Source organism: Fundulus heteroclitus, chromosome 13 (genome assembly GCF_011125445.2).
Source record: "Fundulus heteroclitus isolate FHET01 chromosome 13, MU-UCD_Fhet_4.1, whole genome shotgun sequence".
Classification (NCBI taxonomy): Eukaryota; Metazoa; Chordata; class Actinopteri; order Cyprinodontiformes; family Fundulidae; genus Fundulus; species Fundulus heteroclitus.
Genome location: NC_046373.1, coordinates 4,323,938 through 4,343,213, shown reverse-complemented (window position 1 = coordinate 4,343,213; position 19,276 = coordinate 4,323,938). Strand labels below are relative to the sequence as shown.

The 19,276-nt window shown below is 44.9% G+C and overlaps 2 protein-coding genes across 2 annotated transcripts; both read right to left on the bottom strand.

Annotated features, from left to right (window-relative positions):
* Positions 1–2,555: 2,555 nt before the first annotated feature.
* topaz1 (testis and ovary specific PAZ domain containing 1) lies at positions 2,556–14,358 on the bottom strand. Its single transcript, XM_036144920.1, has 18 exons — positions 14,328–14,358; positions 14,138–14,235; positions 13,048–13,085; positions 12,897–12,967; positions 12,762–12,820; positions 12,300–12,386; positions 11,965–12,022; positions 10,436–10,587; positions 10,240–10,332; positions 10,034–10,149; positions 9,872–9,914; positions 9,619–9,790; positions 7,201–7,301; positions 6,931–7,096; positions 4,812–4,964; positions 4,411–4,614; positions 4,096–4,285; positions 2,556–3,218 (listed from the first exon to the last, which is right to left on the bottom strand). The coding sequence occupies exons 6-18, from the start codon at positions 12,339–12,341 to the stop codon at positions 2,996–2,998; spliced, it is 1,713 nt and encodes a 570-aa protein (XP_036000813.1). The 5' UTR covers positions 12,342–12,386; positions 12,762–12,820; positions 12,897–12,967; positions 13,048–13,085; positions 14,138–14,235; positions 14,328–14,358; the 3' UTR covers positions 2,556–2,995.
* An 85-nt stretch (positions 14,359–14,443) lies between these two features.
* Positions 14,444–18,634, bottom strand: LOC118565418. The gene is made up of 2 exons (XM_036145857.1): positions 18,123–18,634; positions 14,444–16,641 (listed from the first exon to the last, which is right to left on the bottom strand). Exons 1-2 carry the CDS (start codon positions 18,475–18,477, stop codon positions 14,444–14,446), a joined length of 2,553 nt encoding a protein of 850 aa, XP_036001750.1. The 5' UTR covers positions 18,478–18,634.
* Between the last annotated feature and the right edge of the window lie 642 nt (positions 18,635–19,276).

Here is a 19,276-nt window from a genome sequence, read left to right as displayed (position 1 = left end):
AGGGCTATTTGTAGGAAGTGTGAAATCCTTCCCAATATGCCAGTGAAGGGGGTTAGCCAGTTTATATTGCATGTATCATAATATCATTGTATTATATTATGATACATGTAGGCCTGTTAGTGATTGGTCCATCAGGTGCTGAGACATCAGAGACAAACGCTGCAGTTTTACTCTGAGGGAATAATGTGGGCAGTTCTACACTGCCCCCTGGTGGCTTGGTACTCCTACAAAACAAAGATGATGTCACACTTTTCACAAAACCAGTGAGCAAAAAAAGGATATTTTCAATGCTTCGTTATTACATTTATGTATTTAGTAGCGCTGGATACATAGAAATCTAGCTGTTCACCAGTAAGTTTTGATTAACAGCAGCAGACTTGATGTCTGCTTGAAAAATGATGGGTAACGTCACCAAGGATCGTCGTTCTCCTTTTGTTCACTCCTGTTCTCCAGCTGTTCCCAGGCCTTCACAGAACAGCTGGGTTTTCACCAGCCTTCCTGCGAGCCTTTCATGTTGAAATTCCAGACTTTTTCACTCCGCTTTTCTGTCCTTCACATTCATTTTAAATGATAAAGTACTGAAGAACATTATGAAGTTCATTTCGTAATATCTTAGCATGCTTTATATTATGAAATCTGCAGCGAAAAATAAAGAAAGGACACATGAATGGAAAGTAAGGATGGCATGAGGGCAAAGAAGCAAGAAAAGGGAGAAAGGTCACAAAGGAGGACCGCTCTTAGACGACTGGAGAGGGAATAAAGTCTGGAAATGCCATTATTTTTACTTCTATTTTATTTTTTCATACTTTCCAGACTGCTTAGGAACTCTGGTGGACGGATACCAACCTCCCAACAGGTGGACTCTGTTTAGGAGACTTCTGAAGGCAACTGGTTGCTTGAACTTTACGTAAGAGTATCCCATATAAAGGCACTGTATACAAATACATACTGTAAATAAAAAATTGTTTGTCAAAGAGAAAAAAAAAGTTCTTTGAGGTTTGTGCTTGTAAAGTGCTGAAAATTCAAGGGCCAGATCTTCTTTTACCATATAACATATGGTAAAAGATTGATTCATGGATCAATGTGTGCTTCTTGTGTCTCTGCTCTGTCTTCTCTAACCTCCAGTCGGTAGAGGCAGATGACCATTCACACTGAGCCTGGTTTTGCTGGAGGTTTTCCTCTCCACTGTTGCTTCATGCATGCTCAGTATGAGGGATTGCTGCAAAGCCATGGACAATGCAGACGACTGTCCACTGAGGCTTTACGCTTTCAGGAGTGAATGCTGCTTGTCAAGATTTGATGCAATCTGCTGGGTTTCCTAAGGAACGTTTTTGACCAATCTGTCTGTATTTATTTGATTGAATTTGACTTGTAAAGTGCTTGAAGATGACATTTTGTAAATTGGTGCAATATAAACATAATTGGACTGAATTTTGTTGAATTGTATGTGTGCATTATAAATATTTACACCATTGTCTAGATTTTGATTGGCTGTAGGGTGTCTGTTAAAAAGTGTTAGAGGACACCTATAAATAAGTTTCAGTCAAATAGCCCAATTGCTCTAAATTATTGCGCTGGCTCAAATGTTAGCTGGTAAAGGTAAGACAGTTGGCACTTGCAATTTTTCCCAAGTACCTTTCTGAATAACTGCTCATGCACAAGACCGGCTTACCTTGATCTTCCGCTCTCGAGGGAGATCGTGTTTTAAAAATCTCCCAAACCACTCTGGTCTTATTTCTTTCTACTGAGGCCTTCCTCTTCTTCTCAAGTGCCCTGAGATGGCGTGTTGTAAATTGGCCCTATATAAATAAAATTCAATTGAATAGGTTACATTCAGCTCAATAAAACAGATCAGACATTCAGATGTGGTTCAGATTAAAGCTATAGTTGCTAATCCTGTGCAGAAACTGGGTAAAATTTTCCTTCCATCCTGAAAGTAGTAAATACAATATGTATTCCCAAAAAGGAAGTTAAATAATTTTCTGTGGGAGCTGCAGGCCTGTAAAAACTAACCAATCCCTACCTCTCAGTCCAAAGGGCATGGATTTGAGTTTTGGTCCTGCTCTCGCCCTCCTCTGTCCCTTAAGTTCCAGGGAGCATCGCCTCATCTATTGGTTGTTCTACATGCCGTCATTCTGACGCGCTCACGCAACGCCTGTGTGCGTGCACGTTCCTTCATAGTTTCCACTTACTGGCTGCGCATGCACACTTCTAGTGTTTATGTATCCGGTTAGCTTAGCAGTTAGCTTCGGTGTTAGCCGTTCAGTGTAGCTCTGTTGCTCTCACCGTACACCTTGAACATGGCTGAGAGTCGCATGAAGCGAACCGCGTTCATGTTTATGAAAAGAGGAAGGCCTAAACAGAAAGTAATTAAGACCAGAGTGGATTTGGGAGATTTTTTTCCACACGGTTCCACCCACTTTCAGGATAATTGCTGTTGCTGGAGGTATTGCTTAGCTCTTTTCCCTTCTCAGAAAGATAGACACACCTCACATCCTGCTCAGCTTTAATGAGAAGGGGTTTCTACATTAGGTCATTCAGGCTGGATCTAGTCGATCCACTTTTCCTCAATATTGCATGTAAAGAATGTTGTCTATAAATATGTACACGCACACAGAGAAGCAAGCTTTTAATAAAACATTTCATACAAAGAAATGGTAAATTGCAAGCTCTGAACAAGCAACACTTTATATTGTAACAAACAATACAGAAACATAATGTGGTCATATAAATACATATTTACATTCAAATTTTATATACAGGTAAACAGCCTTACACCCCCCAACCCCCAAAAAAATAAACTGTTTCCCAAAATAAATAAATTCAAATAGTCCCTTAAAACTGAGTGAAAGCCAAAAAAGGTTGCAATTTTCTGCCGTTAGCCCCCCCGCCCCCATAGAACTTGAGATGAAACACGTGGTTCTACCTGATTCATTGACCTTTCCTGGAGAACTCACTGATGCTGAACATAAACAATGTCAAATACTTGCCAAGATCAGTTAGGGTTTAAACATTTAGCTTGCTGTGTCCACATCTCGCTGGCCCATGAGTGGTTGTGGCGGAGCCAGCGGTGTGCGGTGGGAACGTGGAGCCTAAACACCTGCTCCTGGGAGGAGTTGACCTCGATGTAGTGGACAGTGAGTTTGGGCTGAGGAAGGCAAGCTGCGGAAAGAAGGCGGTTACCTGCTGAGATGTACTCCACCTCACAGCTGAGAGTCCTGCGATAGAGGCGATACCAAGAACATACAGGTCACATGATGTAGCTGGGAAGTCTCACACATGCAGTGTCCTGCGAAATTATTCATACTCCTTTTACGCTTTCACATTTTGTCAGATTTATCTGAACTCCCATGTATTTTATGCCAGCCGTGTCCAAGTCCAAAGCGTATGAGCTACTACAATACAGTTTAGATGCATCCCTTCTCAAACACATAAATCGAATGACGGACTCATTAGCAGACCTCTGCAGACCTGGAAGACTGAATGCTGGTGAGGGACTACGGGTGGGCGATATGAATTTTATCACAATATACTGTGGTAATAATAAAAGTGATGATAAAAGACTAATTACAGCTACTTGAAGTCTTTTTCAGGGTACTGTGTGGCTGTGACTGCATTTCAGTTATAGCCCAATAAGCACAAATACTGGCCGTAAAACATTTTAAAATGTAACATTAAAACACAATCCCAAATATGTTCCATAAGGAAATGTGATTTTTATTACCAAACTACACACAGTAACCGCATTTAATTATATATTTTTTTGTATTTATTGATATTTATTAACAGTGAAGAAAATGGCAATACTGGTAGTTTTGGGGGATTTCAGACATCACTAGTTGGAATTTATCATTAGGATAAACCCAAATTCTTATCATGATAAGAAATGTTTCACAATAAAGATAAACCCATAGAATAAAGGTCCAGCCCTATGAGGGACTTCAGCCATGTGTTTACAATGACCTATCAAATTAATAACTACTAACCCCTTCCCACAAAATACAAAGTACATTGTGGCTGTAATGTGACAAATACTAAAAAGTTCAGGTTCACTACAGGTCTGAGTGATTAAGACTTTCTCAAACATCAATTTACCTTCTTAGAGTGATGCTGAGAGGAGGACCGGTGGCGGTGTCTGAAAGAGGAAGAATGGCCGACGCATTTAAGGCAACGAACATCTCCAAGGTGATGGCAAGCTCCACCTCTCCAAGCTGACATGGTACAATCAGCGCCATCGAACCGGGGGCTGCAGACACTCCAGGGTAGTAGCCCACATTCAACGAATCTGAGGGATTAACACTGTAAGGTTTCATTTGGCCCATATCTTAACAACCCAACATCTAATTATCACATTTTACGGTCAACTTTGTAGTCACTGGGCACAGAGCAGAGTTCTCCGGTGGCACTTACGTTTGAAGAGTTCCCGCGCCCGCAGCCACAGGTTCTGTTTCCCCAGTTTGTCGAGCACCGCCTGGAGCAGTGGGTGCTCAACAGCCAGCTTTTTACACAGCATGAAGTCCAGCGTGTCCGACGCCACAGGTAGAACCTGCCTCTCCACGCACACTTGGAGGTGAGACGCAAACAGAGGACTGTACCTGGAGATGTCTATCAAGTCTGGAGGTGGGGCAAGGGGACCGATCAGTTATCTGGTTTTTAAACAAGACACTAAGCAGCGAACAAAAAAAAAAAAGCTTTTCACCTTTATTTGGCTGAAACACACACAAAAAAAACTTTTATGGAGTTTCTTATATGTGGAACAAGATCCAGATCTTGTTCCACATATAAGAGGAATACCCCTCGGCTGCACCCACCGTTGGGTTCCTTAACTCCTGGCAGATTGCAGAGCACCTCCAGCGTGTCCCGGTAGGAGGTTTTACCAGCCAGACGCCTCAACACATTAGTCCTCCTCTCCAGATCAGCAGGCTCACATGGCCACGAACTCGAACTCAGGAACCAGTTGTGTTCTGGAGACACCAATTCACAGACTTCATTACGACTGCACCTCAGATTAGCGGAGCATGCTTAATTTGTTTCAATAATACAGTGATGGATTTCAGGGTTTAATTTCTGTTCATTTTAATGAATCTTATCCAAATTTAACAAAGAATGACCATGTAATTCACCGTTCCTGCTCTGGGCTCATTTTGCATGAATTACTGCATGTTGGCATGGAAGCGATCAACCAGTGGCACTGCTAAGGTATTAATGAAGCCCATGTTGATTTGTTATTGGTCCTCGGCCCATGCACATTGGTTTCATCTTCCTCATGATACCTCATAGATTCTGGCCAACATGATGATGCTGTTGTGTGCGGCTACCAGAACCTGACTTCTACAGGCAACCAAAGACACTGCCATCTCACCTAGACACCATTCAGTGACTCCTAAGATTAAAGGGCCTCATCTGGATTCATCCTTAGAATACACTTTTTGTGATCCTCCGTTCAGGACCCCTGGGGTATGCGGCTGCATTCATGTTGAGACGGGGCCGTATGCAGGAGCGCCTCCACCCGCTAGGTCGTGTCTCCCAGCAGACTGACCATTGGTCCATTCACATGGCTCGGTTTAATTGCAGATCACCAACAAAACCTGAATGACTTTTATTGCCCTCACTTCCCGGGTATCCTTGTGTTGACGGGAAAGTGGCTGAAACTTTGTGGAAACGGCACATTTTCAGGACTCCTCCCACCCGACTGCCCCTTTTTTATATCCCCATGTTTGAAGGGACGAGGCGGAGGGGTTGCCACTGCATACAAAGACACTTAAATGCAGGCCTTTGCCTGCCACGACTTAATCCTTAATTGAATTGCGACCTGTTGTGACTGAGCTCACATATCCTGTAATGTGCTGTTGTTTACCGCCTATCTAAATATAAAGATTTTATTCAATAACTTTCTCAATTTATAGAGTTTATTCCTATTTATGACAACCCTTTAATTTGCAGGAATTTACATATTCATGTCTGTTGTCCTTCAGACCCTGAACCCTGAATTTCTAAGGCGTTTAGCTTTTTTTGGCCTGACCCCATCAGTATTTGGACCGACTCATCTCCTTGGACACACTCCCAAGGGTTGTCCATGTCTCTTTTTGTATTTTATTGTGGAGCTCCCTCTCCATCTACTAGACCGTTGTTGACAGGTTTTTAGCGGCATACACACCTTAGCTTGGTACTGCACATTACTCCAGACTTTCTGAATTGAGAAAGCTTCCTGGAGAGGAAGTGAAACGTCTTCAACTACGGAAAACAAGTCCAGTTGCTTTGGTTTTTACCTTTTTTTGGAATTTTGAGAGCATTGTACCACATAAAATCTGTCAGTAAGCACGATAATCATATATAAGGCGCACTGGATTATAAGGCACGCCTTCGATTTTTGAGAAGATTTAAGGATTTTAAGTGCCTTATATTCTGAAAAATACAGTACAACTGAAGTCTGTAATTCAGGAGGGACAAAACACCAGGAATGCATAAGATGTAGACAGTTTCCTGACTATACCTGTGAGCCACAGGTTTATGCATCTCTTCAAGCTCTTGAATAGACTTTGTTTCACAATATGTTTTAACCACTTTTTCCTTCCACCAAACTTTCCATTATTATGCTTAATTTATTTAATTAATATGCTTAATATTTATATAATTTTCCAAGAAACTCAATTTAAGGTTTTACTAGCTGTATAACCAAATTCAAATGAACTGTTGAAATATATAAATTGCTGTGTAATTCATCTAAATAATAAAATTGTAACTTTTTTTTTGTTTTTGGTATTTTATTTTGTTAAAATGTGTTTGTAACAGCTTCTACGTGTCAAATTTGGCACTAACCCAAATTCTTACTCATAAGGAAAACTAACAGTTTTGCCATAGAGGAGGACCCTAGTCTGAGACTTCAAGAAGTCAGTAAAGGCCAAACCCAATCAGGACAGAAACCATTACCTCGAAGTGTCTTCAGAGCTCCTTCCACACTTCCACTCAGGAAGAAGAGCTCTGCTGCCACACTGATAATGTAGCAGCGTGATACTCCATGTTCATTTCCAAATAAACTCTTCAGTACGGTGTAGTCCACTTTTAAAACAGACATCACCTCCACCACTCTGCAGCCCTACATTTGGACATATAAGAAACATCCTTTTTTTAATAAATAAAAACATGATTAATCAAATGAAAGTTGGAGAAATGCAGAAAAGAAACAAAAAGGCTAGTTACCTTAGTCCAATGCTGGTTTTTGTGGTATCTTAACATCAAAGTGACTCCGATTCTGCCCAAAAAACTCTTAACAAGGTTCTCCCCACTTTCACCCTGACACGCTACAAAAACGGATCAGCGATCATTACAGTGCCAAGCAGAAGTATTTATACCACTATTCCACTTTTGGTCATATTACAGCCATAAACTAACAAAGCCCTGCAAAAGTATTCACCCCCCCTCAGCATTTTTGCGAGTTTTGTCGCCTTACAACCTGCGATTAAAATAGACTGTTGGAGCGTTTGCACCATTTCATCCACAGAACATACCTATAAGTATGAAGACAGTTTTTTTTTATTATTATGAATCAAGCAACAATTAGGACACAACAAATCTTCAGCGTGCATAACTGTGCATCCCCTGAAGTCAGTACATCGTACAGCCACCTTTTGAAATTGCAAGTGGCCTTGGATCACACTATGAGCTCGCCACATCTGGCCACTGGGATTTTTGCCCATTTCTCAAGGCTAAACCGCTCAAGCTCCTTCATGTTGGACCACACCATCCTCCTTACATAAAGACCCTCTCTATGGCGTACCGCTGTGCATAAAAGTCGATACAAAGATTAATATTGATGTTTTTAAAAACGATTTATTATCGATATTCTGGCTTTCAATATCGATATACCTCCCAACCCCTAGGGGGCGCTATTACAGCGTCCCATTACTGTTGACAGCGAGGAAGTGCAAGTGAGATAAATTTGCTGAATGGCCGACAGGATTTTAGAAGCAGCTTCGTTCCTAAAATCAGACGTTTTGGCACATTTTGGAATTTTTAAATGCATTGAACCAAATGCACTTTATTATCCTGTAAATATTTCAGTGTTCAATAAATTGAACTTAAATATAATATTTGGCAGGTTTTGTTGATTGAATGACTTTGAGCATTAATTTGAAAGTAATTAATATCAATATTGGAGTCAAATCAAATCAAGCTGAGCTATATCGAGAATTGTATTGTATCGGCTCATCCTAGATGAGACCTAGCCATACTATGGAGTGTACGACTCATTGTGGTCCTATGGACAGATCCTCCTGTCTCCGCTGTGGAGCTCTGCAACTCCTTCAGAGTTACTTTTGGTCTCTCTGCTGCCTCTCTGATTAATGCCCTCCTGGCCCGGTCTGAGAGTTCTGGTGGGCGGCTCTCTTGGCAGGTTCGCTGTGGTACCATGTGCTTTCTATTTGAAGATGATGGAGTTGATGGTTCTCCAGGTGAACATCAAAAATTTGGATATTTTTAATAACTCCACCCTGACTTGTACTTAACAACTTTGTCCCTGACTTGTTTGGAGAGCTCCTTGGTCATCATGGTGTGATGCATTAGTGGTGTCTGTACTGACAGACCATAAGCTGGGGGAAGGGGGGTGAATACTTTTACAGGGGACTGTTATGCGTTTCATTGGGATTTGAGAAATTAAGAAAAACAAAAAACCCTGAGCATGCTTTTCAAATCAATTTTACAAAAAAAAATCTAAAAACTGATGTACATTTCAATTCAACCTCCTTTACTCCGATATCCTTAAATTAAATAATGTGCAATCAATTACCTTTACAATGCATCTAATTAGTAAACATAGACCACCTAAGTGTAATTTAGCACAAATAAGTATTCTTGGAGGCCTCAGAGGTTAGCTAGAGACCAACCAGGATCATGAAGACCAAGGAACACAGTAAACATGTCAGGGATAAAACAGTGTTGAGGTTCAGCGCAGGGTTAGCATACAAAACAATGCTAAGTCCATCATCTAATGGGCAACTCTTTGGCCAAGGCACGTAACTGTACATCATAATGAACAGCAGCTTTCTGATGACACATGGTGGTGGCAGCATCAGGCTGTTGCAGGCTTTTCTTCAGCAGGGACGGAGAAGTTCGTCAGAGAATGAGGGAACCGGTAAGTTGTGGGTCAGCCCTAGTGCAGCGGCTCATCTAACCATAAAGAACTAGACGCAGTCCCATTCAAGATGTCTTCTGCCTAGAAAACCAGCAGCCTTACACTTCACACTTCTTAATCATGCTAAATGACTTTAGATTTTAAAGAACAGGGTTTCTTTCCTTTAGTTTCACATTCAGAAGTGTCCAACCCTCTGTGTCAGTTTATTGACTGAATTTTAGCAGAAATTAGATTTTTTTAAGTTCCCTACATGGAGAGTATTTTTCTTTACAACGATCCGAGTGCGTGCGCTCCGGCATCCGTCCTTTAAACACTAGTTTGGATTGACATTCCAGAATACGCCTGAATGTGTACATAAGAGGCTAAAAAAACTACATTTTCTAGCTAAAACGTGAAAGGTTCTTTAAGTATCAACACTTTTGAAGGGCACTGTGCATACATCAAGGTAGAGAAATAAGTACCTGACACATATTATTAAAAACTGTCACCTGTCTCAGCAAAAGCAGCAAAGGGCAGTGACACCTTGTCTTTGCTCTCAGACAGAAGGGCTACGGCGACGCGGCCGCTGATGCGCTCCACTTGGTTAGGGTGCTGGCTGAACTGGCAGAGGGCCTTATACACCTCTCCCATCCGTTTCCAGTCTTCTTGCTTGACACAAAGCTAACAGAAAGGATGATTAAAAAATATAGAAAGAAACAGTGCAATTCTTATGGATATGCAAAAAAACAAAAAAAGTCTAACCTCTATTTCAACAATCCCATGCAATAAATTCAGCAGCTCAGGACTAGTTGTACAGGCAGACAAAAAAAAAAAAAAAAAAACATACATGAAACCAGTTATTCAGATTATTATGTGAGGGTTAGGGAACATCTACAACACGATGGTAGCTGAAGAGTTACTAACTTGTGGTTGCCAACCAAAGCATCGTGTGACGTCTGCTGAGCCGTCTGCTGAAACATGGGAGTGTTTTTCACATTTTCCATCCAGTCCAAGTCCAGCTCCAAACCAACGCCGGCCATCTGTCACCAAGCAAAAGAAAATTTACCATTCACATCCACGCTGCAGCACCTCTGGAGGACGGCAGATACAGGGTGACCCGACTGAGGTACCTTGAAGGTGAGCTCCATCAGTTCTGGTATCAAGCTCTGGAGCCCCTTGTCTCTCACATAGTTAAAAAGAGCCAGCAGGAACTCGTGGTCAGGCTGCAAAGGTCAGGAGAACGGGAACAAGTTAAGCCGCCAACGTTCTCCTGCATCCACCGGGCGACGCGTTGCTCTATGTTACATACGTGACTGCGGCACTGACCACTAATTTATGGGCCAAGCTGACGTGAAGGACTGAGAAGACATGGGACACCATGCCAGCTTTAAGCAGAGCCCAAAGGAGGGTCAGGAGCACCGGCATGGAGAAGTACGCCCCCGGTGGGCTGTTCTGGTAGTACCCTGTAAACACAGCTCCTGCGAACACAGACGGGTGGGGATACAGGTGTAGACGAAAACGGATGCTTCTGATCTCCACAGAGCCTGAACATCCAGTGCCTCGTTAGTCTCGTTAGAACCACAGATTTCAACGTATTTAGTGGGATTTACTGTATGGGTCAGAGGTCGACGATGTGGGGGCTGCCCTTTACTGTGGTAACAGCTGAAAGTCTTTTTTCTCCTAATTTCCCCACTTCTGCTAACATTTTGGTCATTCTTCCGTGCAAACCCGATCGAGTCTCCTAGAGATTCCTTTTAGTATTGCTCTGTATTCACTTTCAAGCATTGTCAAATCAAGTTGGGCCAGCTTTTCTGCTGCTTCCAAAATAAAAATAATAATAAAAATAATAATAATAAATAAATAAAAAAAAAAAATATAATAATAATAATAACATCCCCAAAGCACGAAGCTGTCACCACGTGTTTGTTGAGCTGAATTCATGCCCCGCCCTTCTCTTACAGAGTATAGGGGGGGGGGGGGGGGGGTGTCTCCCAACCTGGAGACAGCAGACTCCAGGTGAAGATCATCGAGTTATTAGTTGGGAGATGTTCAATCACAGGGCAGCAATGAGCACTGTGAGGGTGGCCGGCCGAAGTCACTGCAGGGAAGTTTGTTCCAAAGAGAAGGAGACGGTTTTCACCTGCTGCTACTATTGTTGATTCAACAACTTTCAAATAAAAGAATCAACTTTTGCATTTTGAGTGAAATCCCGTGGATCTCTGGAAGCAAGCTGCCTTTTCAAGTGGGGGAAACCTGCAGTGTTGCATAACCAAACTACCGGCCACAGGTAGTTCTTTGGATCTAGGAAACAAACCAAAAAAAAAAAAAAAAAAGGTTTGGCTGCAGTCTGACCTGAGCGGAGCACCTTCCTTCATGTTTGCTGTGTCTCATACATGCATTATGGCAAACTAACGTTTTACTCTGGCCATTCTTGCGCTCAGGCCGGATAAGTATCGTGCATGACTGACAGCTGCACTCACCTGACCTGCTGGTCTGTGCAGCGCCCCTGCAGTTGCCAGGTTTGCAGTCGTTTCACCGTCTTCTCATTTTCCCTTTCGTTTAACATCCCTTGGTGAGAATCTGTCTCACCAAGGGACGTTTTCTAACCTAAACCTGCTTTAAACATCTCCACAGCTCTCTCCCCGATGATGCTTTTTGTTTACTAATGTTCTCTAGTAAACCTCTGAGGACGTGGATGCTAAATCTCCTGCACTCCGCTACAGGAATGCGTCCGCGCCTGTCTGCACGTGCTTTGGAAAGGTTATGATGTGACGAAATGCTGAAAGGTTGAACGATTTTTGGAAAGAATCTACAGCTGCGGGAGGGGAGAAAAAAAAAAAAACATGCACACTGACCTGCTTTCAGGAGGCAAGCTGGATGTTTGGAGAACTTTGCCACAGCGTCAACACAGAACTAGAAGAAAAGGATTTATTTACAGGCGCTGAAAATGTGCAACAACACAAACGGCACAGCAGAGGGGGATAGACCCTCTGTGATCAACAAACAGGCCTATAGAGGGATGCAAACCAAGCAGTCGTTTACCAGAAACAAGTTGATGATTAGAAAGGCACAATTTAGAGTAAAATGAAAGATTTAATCCTGCTTCGATGAAGAAATAAACACAGAGTCTCTACAGAAGCCCGCTGAATTCCTGCTGGACACGGTGTCTACGCTGAGAATGAATGCGTACCTTCTCATCCCCCTCCACTGGTAGATGCTGGAAGCGACACATTTTGTAGCCACAGGACAGCGATTCACTGAAGTACAGTCTGCAGTACTGAGGATTAGAAGATTTGCTCCATTACACAGAAGAGCCCATCACAGTAGAAACAGCAAAGCAGCCATTTAGCTGACTCGGTCGCTACTATTCTTTCTTCCTTTTGTTTGGTTTAGGCACGTTTTCCAGGAGCAACCGTCGTGTTTGCAGTATACAAAGCAACATTTGCTAATTCATATTAAAGCAAATTATGATCTGTGCATTGCAAAGCTGGATGCATCAAAACGGCTCATCCACGAGACATTATCACTGGAAGGGTTTTTGCTCCACTTAATCTAGTCAATCTCATTCTTATTCTTATTATAAGCCAGTGAACGCAAATAAAAATAGAGCGCACGAGTGTAATCGAGTTTTTTTACAACAAAGAATACTTACAACATTAGATTTCTGGCACCTAGGATCTGTCCTAGTCGCTGGGGTTTTCACAGCGGGTCCTGTGTAAGGAGCAGAGGAGCCAGATGTGAGTTGACCCCTTTTTTTTTTATTGCATCTGCTAAAATACCCATTTACCCGTTTGTAAGGCCGTGACTGGGGGGACGCTGTGGGAGAAGCTCACTTTCTTGATGGGTTGACCAAGATTACTGAAGACACAGACACACAGAATATGTTAGCAACAAACTAGATGTACCAAAAGAGGTGAGCGTGTGAACTGTGTAAATACCATTTGCCATCTATCCTACTGTTTTCGCCGGAGGGGCCCTGTTAGGAGAGATGAAGCAGATTAAACCTTCTACGGTGACTTTAAACAAATATTCGTATATCCCTTGAACTTTGTCACATTAAGAACCCCAAAGCTCGATGTTTTTCGTTGGATTGTAGGTCATAGCTGTAGAAAACAACAAGGTGAGAGAATCTGTTGACAACAAAGGGATGGACTTCAAACATCTGGCCTTTATGGAGGCGTGGCAAGAAGAGAGCCAGAAGAAGTCCTGCATGCAAGTTGGCCAGGAGCCATGCAGGGGCGTGGGCTCTGATTGGACGAGACCAAAAGTCTATTTTGTGGTCTGCACGGAAAAACGGTGTATGGCAAAAAAAAAAAGTAAATCAAGAAAAAAAAAAACAGATCAACCTGAGCACAATGGAAAATAAGGATGGCAGCGTCGTGTAGCTGGGATGCTTTTCTTCAACAGGGAAGCAGGTTTACACTGATGGGAGGATGGATGGACACAGAGACAACCTGACATGCAGTCAGAGGCTGCCAGAGACCTGGAGCTTTACCTTTGCCCAGGACAACAACTCCTAACACAGTCAGAGCTGAAAACCGCTCCTCTTACGTACTCGCCATTCAGTCCCACAGTGTTTGGGCTATTTTGTAAGGAAAATGGAAGAAATGAAAGATCTTTTTTTTTTTTTCTTTTTGTAAAATAAAATAAGTCTGAAAACCACACATGACACAGGTTATGTTGTACATTGTTTTGGTCTGACACATACAAGCACGATAAAATGCCTTAAAGTTTGTGATTGTACTGGGACAAAACGTTAGAAAACAACAACGCAATATATTTTTAAAAAAATAACAATAATAATTACAGGCCCTCTAATATTACTTTGAAATAAAACTGAACATTATGACAACAGCTTAAAGCAATTAACCACACATTTCCTGCTCCCTTTTAAAAGCATCTTTACAGTGAAACGTAAAGACGCTTTTAAAATAAATCAATGATAAATCAATCATAAAGGTACGTAAAAAAAAAAAAAGAAGTAACTCCAGGGGAATTAGGTGTGAGGGTATGGCGGTGTTGCGTTACCACGTGTCTGCTCTGGCTGACGGCGACGGGACACGGGTTTGGACCTCTGGTAGAGACGCCGCCACACCGAGGTCTCCACGGCCTGCTTTCGCTCTCCTCTGTGACAAAAACAACGATAAACGTCGATGACACAGAGCAGATTCAACGGAAAGACGGTGGAAAATATTCCACGGAGGAGCGACATCGATACCGTCGTCTTCAAGAGCCGCTGCCACTGGCTGGAACCTGAAACACAAACGCGTTTCGTTTTAATGCGGCTGCAGGGACTAAAACCCTTTATGAGCAGATGCTAAACCACGAGCAGCCTCACCTTTGCTCCGTCGCTGGAGACGGTCGCTCCGCCTGCGCTGAGAAGGTTATTCTTGGGATTGCTTTCTTCTTACGAGGCGGCGGCTCCCTGACGGGGCCCAGGTTCAGCACGCTCTTCTCCGGCAGGTTTTCAAACAGTTCTGGATCCTCCTGAACGACGCCGACGAGCAGGATGTCCTGTTCGTAGGCCGTGAGCTCGTCCAAGACGGCCGACTCTTCTTTGGCCTTCCCCGCTTCTCCATCGTCGCCTTCTGCGCCGTCGCTGGCTGATCCCTCCTCCGTAGCAGAGCTGTGCTCTTCCTCATCAGTAAGGGACTCTTCATCCTGGCTGCTGGGAGAGGGAACGCCTTCTGGCAGAACTTTGGAGCCGACGGCTGCCTTTCTGGGGGCTTCTTCTGAAGTGCTATCGCTGCGCCCGGGGTTTTCCTCTTCACCCCCGTCGGCGTCGCTGGGAGAAGGCGCGGGTTTGAAAGCGGTGATGTCAGAGGGAGCACTGAGAGCTGCTGCTACAACGTCGTGGCGTTCAGGAAGATCCCTGGAGCTCTCAGAACCTGCTGGGGTTTGGTCTCTGTTCAAAACCTGCTCCGTATCGTCAGAACCAGTTGGGAACGCCGTTCTGTCTAGAACGCGCCTGCAGGGCGAGGTGACGGGCGAGAGCAAGGGAGGGAGCAGGAAGTCACCAGAGTCAGCGTCCACGTTGCCCGGGGACAAACGTTTGGGTTTAAACGGGCTTGTGTCAAATGGTTCCAGGCTGGGCGGGCTGCCATTGTTGTTGTTGTTGTTCTCGTCTTGATGGAGGCCGACAGGTTTCCCCTCGGCGTTTTGGACCTCCCCGGATGGGCGCCCCAGAGGCAGGGCGGAGCACGGCGTGGAGGACGGCCAGCTTGAAGCGTCGTGTGCGGATAGGTCCGACAGATGAGACAAAGCGGAGGACGTCTCCCAGTCACTGGGGCTGGGCGCCGAGCGGGGAGCCGGGGAGGCGGAGCCGTCCGTGTCGGGGCGGCTGAACGGAAACGTTCCGGCCTCAGCGCCCGGCTCCTCGCCACGCTGGGCCGGGCCTGGAAATGAAACGGGACGGGAAGGAAGACGGCCCACGGGGCCTTCGGACTGCGCGGAGAGCTCCGCCGGCTTCAGGCTTACTTGGACCGATGCTGACATTTTCCCACCGAACGCATCTGAGAGCAAGCTGTGGCTTTCTCCTGACGACCAGCTCAGCAGATCTTGACTGTCCGTTAGGGAGTCGCCGGCGCTCCTTTTTGACGAACCCGCGGATCTCTCTGAAAGGCCTGCGGCGGAAGCCCCGGCGGCGCGCCTCGGCCGACCGTTTGGGAAAGGCCAGGGCATGTAGGTCCGGGCGCACGAGCTGGGCCGCTTCTTACAATAAGGCTTCACTCTCTGGCAAGTGAAGGACTCGGCCGTGTCCTCCTCGCCGGACTCATCTGCCGACATCTGCTGTGGGTTCGTTTCTGCGGGGCCTCCTGGCAGGCGGGCTTTGCTGATCGCGTCGACGAAACTAGAAGCTCTGCTGCACTGGACTCCATCCTCCTGCCTTGTTCTTTTGTCTCCGCCAAGCTCCAAACCCAGCCGGTCAGACCCCAGTCCAGCATCAGGGTCTTGGTCCACCCCGGCGGATCCAGCACCTCCTTCGCGTTTGGTGCTTAAGAGAGGGCCGGCAGGCGTGTGGTCCGCTTCCATCCAGCCGTTGCAGAAATGCTTCGAAGGACTCGTGGAGGCCTCTGACTGCGCGCCCTCTCCCGGCCGTTTGCGCTGCTCTGTGCCGCTTTTAACCTCAGCGCCTCGCTCGCCGTCGCGCTCGCCGTGCCCCGAACAGCTGGGCCAGATCCGAAACCCGGCTCTCGCGCCCTGCTTGAAGCAACGCATCGTCTTGGCCCGCAGCTCGTCCGGTAAAACGTAGCCACAGCCGTGACGGCACACGGCACATCTGGCCGCCACGTCACACAGCGTTACCCAGGGGTGCTTGTTTGTGCACGGAGCGGCGCTCTCGGCTCTCTTTCCGCCGCGGCCCTTAAACGCGGGGGGAGGAGGCGCCGGGGCTGGGCCGGAGGCTTTGGGCTGCGGGGGAACGCACTGACATTCCCCGTAGACAACGAAGAGGGAGGCTCCCCCGGATCTTCTTCTGCAGTGTTTGGAGCCCGGCGGTCCAGGTGGGTTCAGATGCGCGTTCTGAATAAAGTCTGAAAGCAGAGAGTGAAAGATATCTAAGGAAGCCAGTAAGTGCAGACATGAGATACAACGGGTCAACCGCTCATCTGTTCTGGTAAATAATTGGTTTTCTTGGAAGTTTTCTTTAATTCAAATCAAGGGTTCCAACATGTTTCAAGTCAAAACTCCCTTCTCTTCCAGTTCCACCATTTCCTGAATTATCAAGACTTGTTTTTTTCTGAAATATCAACAATGGGATAAGGAATAAAGTCTGGAAATGCAAGTTATTTTTCTACACTCCAACTTCTTGTTCATACCTTTCCACAAAGACCATTCTTGCGCCTCTCTGGACAAAAATCTTACAACCTAAGGAGACAAAGACTGAGGCTTTTGGCCACAAAGGAAGCGTGGCCGGAGGACTGAAGGCATGGTTTACGAACCTAGAATAGGCCAACAGCCAGGCAGCATTACGCGCAGCGGTCTCACTGCCTGTGGTAACGGGTTGCATAGAAAAGCGCAACCCGTTACTTTAACTTTCCCTCAAACAAGAAGCTAAACTGCTCAAATTCATCCCATTCGGGTATTGAACTCAATCCTCTTGGCAATATGGGGACTGCATGAAAGCATGATCTGTGCCCAGAGATCAAAAAATGTAAATTAGCTTAACCACTTCTGTGATGTGGTATCGAGCTAGACTAATGTCAGAAGCCTGGAGGGCTTACACTCATGCTAACAATGATCTGAAGGAGCACCACATGGCCCATCCTCTAAGCTTCCAATGGGACCAATGGAAATACTAAGGAACAATTTACTTTACTGTAATACTGGTACAAAATCTCCTAATTTTATTTATTTATTTGCAATCTAACGATCATCTCCATGCATTGCCATGGATCCAACTCCGCCTTGACAGAACAAGCCGGGTTTGCAGCCAATCCCCCCTCTCTTCCCTGCTGAACATGGCAGCTCCCTGCTCCTCGCGTGGCTAATGGCCTCATCCGTGGTGTTTATGGACTCATTTCGTCCGGTTCTATCTGGACACGCTTCCTAACGCAATCCCTGGCCTTTACAGCAATCGCCTCCTGCATAACATCTCCTAAAATGTCCCATACTGCTGGGCTTAAGGAGCGGAAAGTGACGCCCAGCGGTTAGCTTTAGCATGTCACGTGTTAAAAAAAAAAAAAGAAGAAGAAGAAAAAATGGTTTAATTGATCACCCACCTCGTAAAATGTCAACCTGGATTGTGCATTTCACCAGAAAACATGACTTAAATGACGCTAGCTAAGGACCAGATCCACGGTGCCCTGGGTTCTGGTCGTGCTCCTGCAGGCACCTGTCCTCCCGGGCGGCCACGCGCTGGCTCGGCCTTCCCTTTGCTCCGTCCTCCGCCTCGAGCGCTACTTTCTCCTACCTGCTCTGATAGTGAACCCCGCACGGCTCCTAAAATAGCCCTATCTCTGCCTGTTTTAGCGGAGGAGACGTACTTTGGTCATTTCTGCTGCTTCATACTTGCCTATTGTGTCCGGGGGCGCCATGCACGACTGCAGGTCACTTCTCCGCTTGGCTCTCTGTGCAGCTGCGTGGCTCTCCTGCGGTCTGCCGCCGGCGTTGTCCCGGGTCGCGTCCTTCTTCCGCTCCTCCGAGCTTGCTGCAGGTGTTAATGGGAAGCTCGGTCGGTCTCTGTCACCGCAGACGGAAGCAGCGGCCTCCTCCGACGCAGGTTCGGAAAGTACACTTTTGCATGTTTTTGGTGGTGACTCGTCCGCGGCTTTGTGCGGAGTCCTTCGCTTCCTTGGACCTATTTTGAGGCCGACCACGTCTTTTAAGGTGATTCGATTCAGTTTCACCGTGTTAGAAGTCGGAAACATGGTGAGTATTAAATGCGTGACTACATACAGGTTTTTAAACTCGGGTTTGATAAGGAACTCGTCTCTGGTAAATTGTTACTTTGCTCCAACTACAATATGCTTTTACTTCTCACTAAAGTCTGTATTCCCCACAGGTCACCTAACGCACTGCGCATGCGTAACAAGTCTCATGGGTGGGTCTAATTCGAGGTAGAGCAGATCCCGCTTCCGCTGTTGCGGCGCATTAATCAAGGTGTTTTTTTTAAAATATGTTTATTAGAATATTCTTTATAACATACAAAGAGAAATATTATAAAATCAAATGTAAATAAGGACAATGAACAGTGAACATTCTCCAGGGGTTTGTGCATAAATTAAAGTGACAGGTCTGCACGGGGTGTTCTTGTGAACACACCAGGCGTTTATGGCAAGGTATTTGTCGCTTCTGGACAATATTTATGACAAATTTGAACTTTACTTTAAGGATGTATTATTTGGAATCACAAAATATAAAAAAGAACTGTCTGACCATTTTTTCTTATGTAATTTTTGGCCAAGTTTTATATACACAACTGCAAAGTTATTATGACTAAACCCTCACATATCTCTTTTTTAAAGGAAGCAACACCTTATTTTTCTACATTGTCCTCTTCCAATAACAAAAAAGCTATTAAAACTGCATCTGTATGTATTTATTATTGTTATGTTTGTTCAAACCCCTGGCGATTGTTTATTGAAAGTTGTACTTATTTCCTTTTGTATGTGATAAAGAATATTCTAATAAAGGTTATTTAAAAACAAAAAAGGTCTGCGCCACTGA

What these genes read in the sequence shown, in the direction of transcription:
- topaz1 (XM_036144920.1), bottom strand. Translation starts at nt 12,341, where the DNA reads ATGTGTCGCTTCCAGCATCTACCAGTGGAGGGGGATGAGAAG. An exon ending in TGCTGCTTTTGCTGAGACAG is followed by an intron (nt 7,302 to 9,618) that starts GTGACAGTTTTT and finishes CCGTTTTTGTAG; the next exon opens with CGTGTCAGGGTGAAAGTGGG. An exon ending in AGGAGTTAAGGAACCCAACG is followed by an intron (nt 4,615 to 4,811) that starts GTGGGTGCAGCC and finishes CCCCACCTCCAG; the next exon opens with ACTTGATAGACATCTCCAGG.
- LOC118565418 (XM_036145857.1), bottom strand. Translation starts at nt 18,477, where the DNA reads ATGTTTCCGACTTCTAACACGGTGAAACTGAATCGAATCACCTTAAAA. An exon ending in GGCGCCCCCGGACACAATAG is followed by an intron (nt 16,642 to 18,122) that starts GCAAGTATGAAG and finishes CTCTGCTTTCAG; the next exon opens with ACTTTATTCAGAACGCGCAT.